This window comes from Neomonachus schauinslandi, chromosome X (assembly GCF_002201575.2).
Source record: "Neomonachus schauinslandi chromosome X, ASM220157v2, whole genome shotgun sequence".
NCBI classification, from domain to species: domain Eukaryota; kingdom Metazoa; phylum Chordata; class Mammalia; order Carnivora; family Phocidae; genus Neomonachus; species Neomonachus schauinslandi.
The window spans coordinates 33,227,640-33,240,733 of NC_058419.1; the positions used below are offsets into that span (position 1 = coordinate 33,227,640).

A 13,094-nucleotide genomic window follows, 5' to 3' on the forward strand; every position below is an offset into this window, starting at 1 on the left:
GATACTGTTGGCTCTGGCACAGCAGCAGGGACAAACAGATTTTTCAGAAATAAGTAATTGGAGAGTGAGAACTGAAGAGGAGGTTCTCTTTGTATTTTGAAGCTATGGTACTTTAAAAATAAGTAGACACTGACATACTTAAGTCCAACAAAGTTGTCATGTTCTGCTTGCTCAAGTGATGAGAAAAACTGGAAGCTGGTAGCTTCCTTATAAAGCGGTCCCCAGTCTAAATGAGTGAGTTTTAGATTTGTATCTTGGTGGTACTTTCTTGGACACACCCAGACGACTTTCAATTCTAACTGTTTCCCGAGCTGAAGCCGTCGAGCACCCAGAAACCAATATATCAGTTATGTGGAAGGCTGTTTAGGAAATCGGGACACAAAATCAACATCTTACCAAAGCACAATTCCATCACCAACAGCTTTGAACAGGTCGTCGGTATTTGGGTTCATGGGTATAACATGTCTGCAGTCGGGATCATTTTCCAAAGCTTTGTTTATCCAGTTAACAAAAGCATATTTTTCTTCCTCTATAGTCATGTTGAATAACAAGAAATTAGTTCACACTCTAGGTTGACTCTAAAGCCTAAAATAATTTGTAGAGTAGTGCTGAAAGTTAATGTGTCACAAACATGGGGTTCTCCATTTTGGAAACCCAGATACTTGAATACAACATGGCTATTACGAAGTACAAAATTAACAACAAAAAAATAGAGAGCAGGGTTAACTGATCCTTAGAGAAGTTAGTTACCAAATTCTTTAAAAATTATTACTTTTATTCCTGTAGAGTTCTACTATAATAAAGCCTATATTGCTCATATTGTAGAATATGCCTTGCAAGCTAACAAAGCCATACAATAAATACTTACAATGCCGTTATGGCAAGTATTAGTCCCAGGTCTAAATACGTGCCACAATGGGCTTCTGCTGTATTCTTAATTAGGAAGCAATGTTTTTCTAGCGCCCCTTCTTGACATCATAGCAGGCACCCTACTTAGGTCGCTGCATTAACCTAACACATGTGAAACGCGTACTATTACCTGAGTAAGAATGCTGCGTTCCTTCACTGGACAGCTCGGAAGTGCCTCCCAGAGCACAAATCCCTTCTTTCCTGTTGATTGCTTTGCGGAAGGTTTTGGCAATGTCACTGCTTTTTACCTCTTGGAAAATCTACGAATGAAAATACGTTGTTAATTCACCATTCGTTTTAAATCAGGCGCAACGTTTTAAATAAAGCCCTTCTATCTTCTTTAAGACTCCACTCACCTACATTTTCCCACATGGGTGGTGAGTCTTAAAGGAGATGGAAAACTGGGCTTGAGTTTTTAAGATGCTAAGCAAATACTACAATACTGCAACTGAAAATGAAGCCAGATAGTCAATTGCACACACTTGTCAAAAACGTTAAGTGCCACATGCATTGAATCCGCTTTAAGCTGAAAACTAGTGTGGTTCAAAATCTGCTAATTTTCTACCAACAAGTAAGGCTTTGTTTGTTCCCTGGAGAGAAAAGGCTGAAGGATCCCCCTTCTTTAACTACAGTTCTTAGCGCAGAGAAAGATGAAAATTTATGACTCAACCAAAAAAAACCTTTTTTGGGGGTACAATGGTAAGAGTTTGTTCAATCAAAATTTACAGAATACTAAGGTGAAAAAATGGGTTAAGTTGGCAGCAAAAAGACAACTCTGGAGAATAAACACAAAAAAAGAGGCTTTTCAGTGACTGTCTTGTTTGAGTGTTTATGAAATCCAGCTTCTCGTCACAATGAAGAACATGGCTAACAAAATGAACCTGTACACGCTAATTGTACAAGAGCAGGTGGTAACAAAGCAAATTTCATACCCTACCCAACTGCCTGACTGAATGGACATTCTAAAGGACTATCTCTCTCTATTTTTTAAAGATTTCTTTATTTTAGAGAGAGCGCCCAAGTCGGGGGGGGGCGGGGAGAGGGGTAGAAGGAGAGGGAGAGAGAATCCTCAAGTAGACTCCCCGCTGAACACAGAGCCTGAGGTGGGGCTGGATCCCAGGACCCTGAGTTTGACCTGAGCTGAAATCCAGAGTCGGAAGCCCAACCGACTGAGCCACCCAGGTGCCCCAGGACTATCTATATATTTTTAAATACTGGAACTCACCTAAGCCCAAACTTGTTTCTGATCTACCAGTGCACATGGCTAAAGTAGCCACCTCCAGTAAAATGAGAGCAAGATGTAGCATCTTCATAAAGATTTCTTTAAAAGGGGCACCTGGGTGGCTCAGTCAGTTAAGCGTCTGACTCTTGATTTCAGTTCAGGTCATGATCTCAGGGTTGAGCCCTGTGTAGGGCTCCATGCTCAGCAGGGCGTCTGCTTGGGATTCTTTCTCCCTCTCCCTCTGCCCCCCCCAACCCCACATGCGTGCACGTGCTCTCAAATAAATAAAATCTTTAAAAAAAAAAGGTGTTTACCACATATAAGTGGACTTACAGAAGGACATGTATGACTCTAATGGAAGAGTTGCTGAACAAACAGAAAAGGAGTCAAAGGCCTTTGGCATTACTGATAGGTACACACACACACATGCACACGCACACGCACATCTCAGGAGGTGCAGCCCATGTTTAAGTTCATAGACCAGGGTGACAATATGTAGCAGTTCAGGTTGTATCTATGAGAACAGGCACGAGGAGAAGTTTGAAATCCAGCCCCATGCGCCACTAACCAAGCCCTGTGTCCTGCACAAGATGGCAGCGTCAGGCCAAAAGCAGGGAGGGCCTTTTTATATTTAGGTTTCCCAGGCGGGAACCTTTTTTTTTTTTATCATTAATCCACTAATCCATTAATACAAATCAGAGAGAAAGACTTTCTGTAACTGGTGTAAAAGTTGTTATAGGTGTTGTGGGTGGTCCTCTCACGAAGTCAAGTTCTCCTCTTGCCTTTCCAAAATCCTGACTTTCCTCGGACTTACAAACCCAATTTTATTTAGGAAAATACGGAGTAGTTCAGTTCCACAAAGTCAAGCTTACTCAATTTCCACAGCTGTGATTTTTCTGCTCCACCTGTAATTTCAGAGGTAGAATTTTAGAATGGGTGTGCACGTGTGCGTGTGTGTCTATGTCTGTATATGTCTATAGACACATACACACGGACTACTCTAAATATTGCACACAAATATTGCACACAACCAACTAAATACTGAAATCATTTTCCCTCCTTTCTGGCCATTATATGGACTCTGTAAAGTATCGATAGTGTAGAGCTGACTCCTCATGCGCTCTGAGCAATTTCTGAATGACTGAAATTATTTTTACGTACGCTGATTTTTTAAGACCAACTTTAATTTCATTCAGTTTACCTCAACTTCTGAGCCAAGATTATGCAACAAAAGGGTGACCAGCGAATATAGCAGTCTTCACTGTGATGCATTTGGTCCCCGTAACTCCTCTTTGAGAACTATATATCTGCTCAGTAAAAACGCAATATTCACTGTTCTACCTCATTCTGAACTCCCCTTCATTTAGCTGGACATTGTCTAGTAATTAAAATCTGAAATGTGTGCTTTCCCTCATGACTGACATACCATAAATCACTGGCATGACAAACAAAAAAAAAAGCATCCGAAATGTTATTGCTTCAGAAATGACCTATGAAAAGTTATTTTATTTTTTTACTAGGACTATCTTTGCCTCAAGATCCCTTGCGTCTAGAAATTAGGTTGGTTTCCATGATCACAACCGCAGCTGAAAAATAAATGCAAATTTATATGCAGCATGGAAAAGAGGAATAATACAAATAATAAGTAAAAAAAAAAAAAAGAATGCTGTATAATATCCTAATGCAATTACTTACTTCACTGTAGTTAGTTAAGCTCATGCTTGGGAATGAAAGCAAAGTTGCAATCAAATCAGTTAATTTTTAATTGCCTTACAAAGGTTATATGACCTTCGTTTTTTACATATTTTTAAATAAATGTTTTCAGCCATGCTCAAACTTTCAGGTTCATGGTATTTTCCTCTGTTCCTTAGATTAATTAAAAAAAAATTTAAAGGGATAATTGAAGATTTATGTATCTTCAGTGGATTCACCCCAGGAGAATTTGCATTTTATTTTCTACGTTAGGGAAGAAATTGCTCCAGTGGATGATAAAGCTATTTGAGTAGAAGCCCTTGGCTTAACAAGACTCTGTGAAATCAGAGATAACACAAGGCCAACTACTGTGCTCAAGTCTTCTCAATGAATCTTTTCAAAGCTGCCCGTTGTGATACTAATGAGCCCATTGTTTCGAGCTGTTTTCCCTCAAGGCGGAAGGACTGGCTTTGTCATGCGTGAACAGACTCCGGGCAACACTGCTCGCTTCTATACATCTTATGGAATATATGTGTGTATATATATATGTTTCTTTTTTTTTTTTAAAGATTTTATTTATTTATTTGCGAGAGAGAATGAGAGACAGAGAGCACGAGAGGGAGGAGGGTCAGAGGGAGAAGCAGACTCCCCGCTGAGCAGGGAGCCCGATGTGGGACTCGATCCCAGGACTCCAGAATCATGACCTGAGCTGAAGGCAGTCGCTTAACCGACTGAGCCACCCAGGCGCCCTATATATATGTTTCTTATTCCTTTTTAAAGTTTCGTCACCTTTTCTAGCTCCGTGCAGGACTAGTGGCCAGACGAAAGCAATCCAGAGGCATAATGACTTAGGAGGAAGGAAAGATATCAGAAAGAATTGCAAAATATTGACAGGCTTCCAGGTTTGAGGCTTGCTTCCAAAGTGTTTCCAAAGTAGTACGTTTGAATTTTTTCCTTTTTTTTTTTGGAATCTGTTGTAGGCCCAAGCTTAGTAATAATAGGAAAAGAACACTGCCTTTTTTTTTTTTTTTTTAAATCACTACTTGCAACAGCTAACATCTACATCGCATTTGCTATATGCCTGGCACTGTTCTAAGTGCTTTACTTATATGAAGTGATTTAATCTGATGAGATTGGTGCTATTAGCAAAAGTCCTAAAACAGGTCAACAACTTAGTGCCATTATGCAAGAGCAAATTTCTCACTGTGAAAACAAAGGAGTTTAATGCAGACATCTCTGCTGAAAGAAAGTGCCACGCCAGTCTTTTTAAAGATGCAGGAAAAAAAAACCCCCACCATTACCTTGTAGGTATAAAAATCCAGTAATGTCGTTTTGAGATACTTAGAAGAAACAAAATCAGGGTATTAAATTTAACTTTAACATTTGAGGTTTACATATAATTTAGGTTCTCTCTCTCTCTCTCTCTCTCTCTCTCTCTATTCTTCTCCAAAATTAACATAAACTGATTTTGTCTGTAGGCTGCTTTGCAATTAACACCTCTTATGCAGCAATTTAAATAAAAAAAAAAACCCAAGATGCAAGAACATGTTTATTTCTACTTCCTTATGTTAATACCTGATAGGAATAACTCGCTTCCTTTTTCACAGATGACTAAAATCTACCCATATTTTGACAATTTTTAAGCTGTCTCATCGGTGACAGAGCAGATGGAAGTGGACAGACATTTGGCCAGACACCCATCTTTCGGTGCGGTCATGGTGCTATCATTCTGAAACTTCAGGCTGTTATTTTACCGTCCTTCCTATTGCAAATTTCTTTAATTATACTCTTTAATTTTTCAAATCAAAAACAAAAGCCTGGATTCCTGAAAAGAGTATAAACATATCAATCCCTTCCAATTAAAAAATGTACATTTTAACCTAAAATGTCCTCATTAATATTTTTTAAAAATTCCTAGTGATGCCAAAATTAGTATGCACATCATTTACTTTTTAAGAATATACTAAGGTAATCAAACCTGCTCCCTTAAAAGCCTCCGGACAGCTCTGAAGAATCTGCAACATTTCAAGATCTACAAAATTCCATCTTTCCCTAAGATCATTTTTCTCAAAGACACTTTCATAATTTTGTCCTTAATAATAGTGGCCACACTGCAAATCTTAATGATTTAGGTACGTTCTTTCTAGTAGATAAAAATTCTGGGCAGTAAATTATTTCAAAAATAAGCAATCATAGTTAACTACTGCTCTAAGCTGCTTTAAATTCACAATTCAACATGCAGTTCCACGGGGGGCACGTTTACATCAGAGAACATGCGAGCGCTCATACTGCAAGTCAATTGCAACTTACTATTGAACACAGAATTCAAAACAAAAGGCTTTGGCAATAACTGAAGACAGAAACAGTGGGGAGGAAATCAGTATTTCAAAAGAAGCCGGCAAGAACGCTACCATTATAATTACGACACATGTCTACATTTTTAAAACACCAGCCCTCCCCGCCCCGCCAAAGGCTCCCAGCTCTGTAGACATCATTATTTAGTCAATTTGCTTCTGGAGCTCTTAACAGTGTTCTAAAGGAGTTAATTCTAATGGGAGAGAACAAACCAGAATTTCGCTGGCTATAGTGAGCCTCAGTTACCATGGAAAAGGAGGGTAAGAGTGCTGGGAAGTTTGTGATAAACACAAGGCAACTAATTACCTGTTTGCAACACAGTAAAAGGAATGCCTAATTAGATCTAGCCAAACTCAGCCTTAAATTAATAAACCAAACCAATAAGATCTCGAGGGAAGAAGAGGCAACTGCTATATCTCAAATTCTCTTTGTCAATGGCTATGGACTGAAAATGGCGCCAGTCACCTTGCTCACTAGCAACTAAGGCGTCAGGCTTTAGTAAGGAGTGCCACACATACGCCCTCCAGGCACTGAGCATGGAACCAGGTGCTTGGAAGTAGAAGAATTAAGTCAGCCCCGAACCTTGAGGAGTATCTGATGATACTAGAGAGGAGGACGAAAATTTTAAATGCCTCCTCCAATGGACTAAAAAGATATGCTTCTAACTTTTAATTATCAAAATTATCATCCTAGAGAAAACCATCCGGTTAAATACTACTAAGGCGAGAGTTGCAAACCTCTTTTTAATCAGAAAGTTCAACTCAGGAAGCTTCCAAGACTGTGAGTCAGGGTGTAGCATTAACATCTGGGAGCACCCTATTCCCCAAGGGAGACACCAAGGGAGACGGAAAGAGCACTTCCAGGATGGCACTTAGCACCTTGAAAAATGCCCTTTAATGAAGCCCCAGAGGAAATGGTTCGCCTTTCACAGCGAGTAGTGTGTTTTAGCTTTGATTCGGTCAGTGTTCTTTTTCTCACTTCCTTTGCTAAGATACTCTAATGGCTAAAAGAACTAACTACATTTGGTGGGATGAGAGAAATTTCATTAGTTGTAACAGTACTAATATGATACATTTAGGAACTTCATAGGACTTATTACTATAAGATCCCGCTAGACAAAGGAACAGTCATGACTCCTACTAATGGGGGATTTTCACATACTTACATAAACAAATTCATCGAAGCTTATCTTCCCATCTTTATTCCTGTCACCATCCAGCATGAGTTTTTGAATAATTTCTCTCACTTTATATCCTGGTAATGGCATATTGGCTTCCTTGAAAAGCTCATGAAGTTCATAGTCACAGATGAATCCGTTGCTGTTGAGATCTTTGTACAAAGGGAGAGCAGGTAAAAAAAATGAAAAAAATTTAGGAGAAATAAGTTAGCCTCTTAGAGTCTTATGATCAGAGCATTTTTCTTCATCTGAGACTCAGTTCCTAAGCTCGCCTGAATACAGTGCTTGCTCTTCTTAGTGTTTGGTATTTAAGGTAGTTTAAAAGGGAAACACAAATTTTAACCAAAAGAGCATGGTTTTACGTCATGTTTCCTATATTTTAAAAACAGTGTATAAGTAGCTTCACTTAAATATAGCATCCCTAATACTAACAAAGTAGAGTTGCCTAATAAATTATTATTCAATCACAAAGCTGACAGGACTTTTAAGAAATAATTAATAGACTATGTAACAATAAAACACCGCCATGGTATAAAACAGTTTCTACTGTATCTACTTAGGACTTTTAAGCCCCTCATTCTTCCATTAGTCTGGTAGAATATTTTATGAATTAATGCTGATTATATTACAAAGCACACCTGAAATTAAGCTACCATCTTCAGCGCCATTTTTTTTCAAGAGCTAATGTAAATAAACATCAATCTAAGACAAATATAGAGTTCATAAAAATAAATGCAGTCCTGAGTAATGCAAATGTTTACCATGACTCTATAAATAACCTTTTTATTTTTGTGCTAGGACAGTTCTAATGGAGGATGTAGTGCTGATGATGCTTAGTCCGAAACTTTTAAAAATGGGGGGGGGGGGGAGGAAGTGATCAATGACCAAAAGTTAATTTACTGGGAAAGAGGGCTAACGTCCTAAGGGTTGTAATCTCTTGGGCATTTTTTTTTTTAAGTAAAGAAAACTGGACTTTCACCAGCAATTTCAAATACCTACTGTTCAACAACGCCTTTTATTCTTTAGGTCCCCACTGAATTTCATACATAAATTTAATTATTGCAATAAAAGGATACAATCTCAATAGAGAAATGACTCAAGATAACCACAGCACTGTTCAAGAAAATGTATTGTGAAATTAATCTATTTGATACATTACTTTAAAACAATACTGGGTACTGTTCTTGAAATTGGGGATGCTGCCACCAACAAAAGAGAAGTCCTGCTGTCTGCGAGCTCACATTCTAATGACAACTACTAAGCAAATAACATATAAGGTGAGGTAGGACTATAAAATATAATATAATGAAATATAACATAAGTGCTGTGATGAAAAATAAAGCAGGAAAAGGGGGGTCAGACTGGGGGCTATTTTGCCCCCCAGGGAACCTTCAGAAATGTCAGGAGACATTTTTGGTTGCATGACTGGGGGCCAGGGTGAGGGATGGTGTGAGGATGCTCCTGGCATCCAGTGTGCAGCCTTGCCAAATACCTTACAATGCATATGACCCCCTCCTGCGATACAGAATTACGCAGCTCAAAATGTCAGTGGTGGAGGATGGCCACTTTGACAAGGTTATATTTGAATGAAGACTTACGTGAGGTAAGGGAGCGAATTGTGTGGCTATCTGGGGGGAAAGAGATTTCAAGTAGAGGAAAGAGCAAATGGAAAATCTGTGATATGGAAGAGTATCTGGTACGGTTTCAGAACAGCAAAGTTCCAGTAGGACTTGAGTAGAGTAAACAAAGGAGAAAGTAAGGGATGAGGTCAGGGAGCTGATCACGTATACTCTTACAGGTCATGGAAAGTACTTTGAATCTTTTTTTTTAAGATTCCACTTATTTATTTGAGAGAGAGACAGAGGACAGAGAGAGCAAGAGTGGGGAGGAGAGAGGAAGCAGGCTCTCCACTGGGCAGGGAGACTGACCCTGGATCATGACCTGAGCCGAAGGCAGACAACTAACAGACTGAGTCACCCAGGGGCCCCATGGATCTTATTCTAAGTGTGATCTAAGTGTAATTCATATTAGCCATTTTTTGTCAACTATTAAAATATTAAATATCCTATATGAAATCATTTCCCCAATATTTTGAGGGCTGATGAAATTCTATATTTAATTTTAATGAAGTGTACTTCTAGAGTCAAACGAATATACTCTTAAATGTAATTGGCACATTTAAACCTACTGATTAGAGTATCTATACTTCTAAAACATCATCCTCAAACTACCCCAAACTTCTGAAAATCATGAATATTTCCTTCGACAAAGAGCACTTAATTTCCCTAGGGCACATCTTTACTTTCTTTGCTTTGAATTAATAAAAGGCCATACATCAAACACTTTACTAGTTAAGTGTTTATATGCAGAAATCAATCCAGCAACAACATCTGCAATTGCTAAAAAGAACAAAGTGATCCACATGGTACCGTGGCAGGATTTTAGCAACTTTTAATGAATGAAATTCTTGAGTTTAAATATACCTCCTCCCATGCATAAACCAATCTGTTTCTCCCGTTTTATTTAAAAAAGTTAAAATAGAGGGGCGCCTGTGTGGCTTAGTCGGTTAAGTGACTGACTCTTGATTTCAGCTCAGGTCATGATCTCAGGGTTGTGAGATCAAGCCCCACATTGGACTCCGTGCTGGGCGTGGAGCCTGCTTAAGATTCTTGCTCTTTCTTTCCCTCTCTCTCTCTCTCTCTCTCTCAAAAAAAGAAAAGTTAAAATAGAGCTCGTTACTAGGGTGTAAGTGTGGCATAGTGAAAGATACACAGCATAGTTGAAGGGATACAAGTGGGAGTAATGTGATATAGGATTTGCATAAGTCACCTCTCTAGGTCTTCATTTTCCCATCTGTAAAAGAAGTCCTTTGGATCAAATGATCTCCAAGTTCCCTTTTTGACTCTAACACACTCTGATTCTAAATTTGAGTAGCCAAGACTTCACAAACCACACACACACACACACACACACACTTTTAAAAAATATTGGCGGTACAATCATAATACATATTAAAAACAAATATATAGTAATAACTTTCTGATCACTACTATATCATATTATCGAAATATAACATCTCTTCATTTTTCGATCTTTTAGGAAAAGATAGCTTATTCCTGGCCACTATCAAAACTTTGTCCACTTGGCAATTTCTGATAGAAAAATATTTTTTTTTAATTTTTCTTTTTTTAAAGATTTTATTTATTTATTTGACAGAGAGAGACACAGCGAGAGAGGGAACACAAGCAGGGGAAGCAGGAGAGGGAGAAGCAGGCTTCCCGCGGAGCAGGGAGCCCGATGCGGGGCTGGATCCCAGGACCCTGGGATCATGACCTGAGCCGAAGGCAGATGCTTAATGACTGAGCCCGAAGGCAGATGCTTAATGACTGAGCCACCCAGGGGTCCCGATAGAAAAATATTTTTAAGGGGTGCCTGGACGGCTTAGTTGGTTGAGCTGCTGGCTCTTGACTTTGACTCAGGTCATGATCTCAGGGTCCTGGGATCGGGCCCTGTGTCGGGCTCCACACTCAGCATGGAGTCTACTTGAGGATTCTCTCCCTCTCCCTCTGCCCCTCCCACTCATGCTCTGCCCCTCCCACTCATGCTCTCTCTCTCTCAAATTAATAAATAAATCTTTAAAAAATATTTTTAAATGTATTCTACTTTACCCTGACTTCTGAAATGACGTATCTGAGCATAATTTAATCTGTGATTGACTCCAGTTTTGACATAGCATAGAACAGGGGCTTAATTGTTCTTTTTGTATTCTCGGTGATATAACAGAAGCAGAAGGCAGAGATTTTTAAAATAAATATTGGAGAACTGTGAATTCAAAACTACATGAAACTGACCACAGCGCCCAGAGTCTAGTCCATTTGGCAGTTTATTAGCCTTAGGTAGAATAGAGGTGTAGGCAGTGGGGAGAATTAGCATTTGCATGAGCCCTCTCTGAAATAACCTCTGTTGGGCATTAATTAGAAGACAGCTCACTGATGTGATTAAAAGATGCCAGGAAGTACCCATCCTAAAATATAACTAACATAAAATAACCACAAGCAGAAACTCCATTTTGAAGTAAGAGTAGTAATAAACAGATGTTGTTAATAACTGACAGGACCATTTTAAAGGGGGTTGGAGGAGGAAGACTTGGTCAGTACACAGCAATCTTCCTTATTAGGTTGCAAGTCTCTTGACAAAGACTCTTCTTTGTCAATACGTGTCCCAGTACCTTGCATATAACAAGCGATGGGGAAAAAAACAATTTTTGTAGGACCATTGATTCTCAGGTATTAACCAGGAAAAGAATTCTCTAATCTAACAAGCATTTTAAAAACAGAATTAAACAAACAATAAGGAAAAAAAATACAGAAATAGCACTAAAAGACCGAATGGCAATTCACCAGGAAACCATAACGACAGAAATATCCCTTAAATAACATTCAATCTCATTCCCTTTGTTCTAATCCTGTCCCCACCCGGCGGCCTTCAGATCTGTAATTTGGTTTTCTAAGTGAACACACCCACCGAGGAGTACCCAAGTAGACAACCAGTGATGGCTTGTTCTCCTGTTCTAAATGTAGAAACCTGCTTTGTCTGTATTAAGAAATACCGCGTGCACTTGTTTGGCGGAAGGCAACCTCCAGAGCAAGCGTAGCACCTACTCCGTGGCAGGCACTGAGCTAGATACCAAAGACAGAAATTAATCGGAGGGACTCTCTCTGGTTCTTACTTGAAACTGGGGCTTTTAATGGAATACCTAGCTATCCACTACCTCTCCCGAGAGGGGAAAAGAATCATTGAACATATGCATCTAGTTTTACATATTTTAAAAGTTTTACCTACTCTGCTATTTTACCATATTTTATCAGCAGATCGAGCTCGTACTACCTCCCATAATCAAAGACATTTTAGTGTCAGTACTAGTAAATTATAGCCAGCCTTTCTTAGAACTCCTAAATCATATCTTTTTGAAGACAACAATTTCAATTTCAATAAAAAGGCAGAGGGAGCCTAAAAAGGCAGCTTGCAATTAATTTTACAAAATCTCCCAGCTGGAAAAGTACTTGAAAGACAAAATAGGGTGCAATTATTTTTAAAGAGTTTTATGCTAATTTTATTTCCAATCCCCCCCCCCACCAAAACACACACACACACACACACACACACATCCTTAAACTATTATCAAAGATCTAACACGCTGTGCTTTGGAAAGCCAGAAAATGAGATAGCACAATGGCATTTTAGAAAGCTTCCATCTTATCGGTGACATTATTAACCAGGAGCCCAAAACGAGCTTTGGCGCTGATCTTTTTCTATTCAGAGTTTTGACACAAACATGAGAATTTAATAATAAACTGACCCAAAAAACACAGACCTAGATTGAAAATAGTTTTAACAACTGGAAACTAACATCACAACGTCCTGGCATAATGGCAGCCCTCTATTTTCTCATTAAAGCTGCCAATATTCTGGAAGCCCTTTCTGGCTCATTTGCCACATCTTCATTAATTACACATTGGCATGGGGTCGAACAGGTTCTGCATTTTGAAGACTCCTATTTTCAACCGCCTGATAAGGTAGATACTATCATACAGCCTGGATTATCTAGAACATTCTTAATGCTTCTGTGCAAGCAAGTCTCAACTTTGGGGTTCAGAAAATATGGTCAGTAGGAGTCAACATTAACAAACGGCAGGAAAAAAAGAAACTCCACACACCTCCCCACTGAACAAAGTTCCC

The 13,094-nt window shown here is 39.0% G+C and overlaps 1 protein-coding gene across 11 annotated transcripts in view; it reads right to left on the reverse strand.

The window, feature by feature from the left end:
- Positions 1-13,094, reverse strand: part of PLS3 (plastin 3) — an 80,378-nt gene that overhangs the window by 18,238 nt on the left and 49,046 nt on the right. For all 11 annotated transcript variants that reach the window (XM_021686725.1, XM_021686754.1, XM_044911958.1 and 8 more), the window contains 3 exons: positions 7,344-7,507; positions 1,040-1,169; positions 397-529 (listed from right to left, as the gene is read on the reverse strand). In XM_021686725.1, coding sequence (XP_021542400.1) covers positions 397-529; positions 1,040-1,169; positions 7,344-7,507 — 427 coding nt within the window. The remainder of the gene's footprint in view (positions 1-396; positions 530-1,039; positions 1,170-7,343; positions 7,508-13,094) is intronic.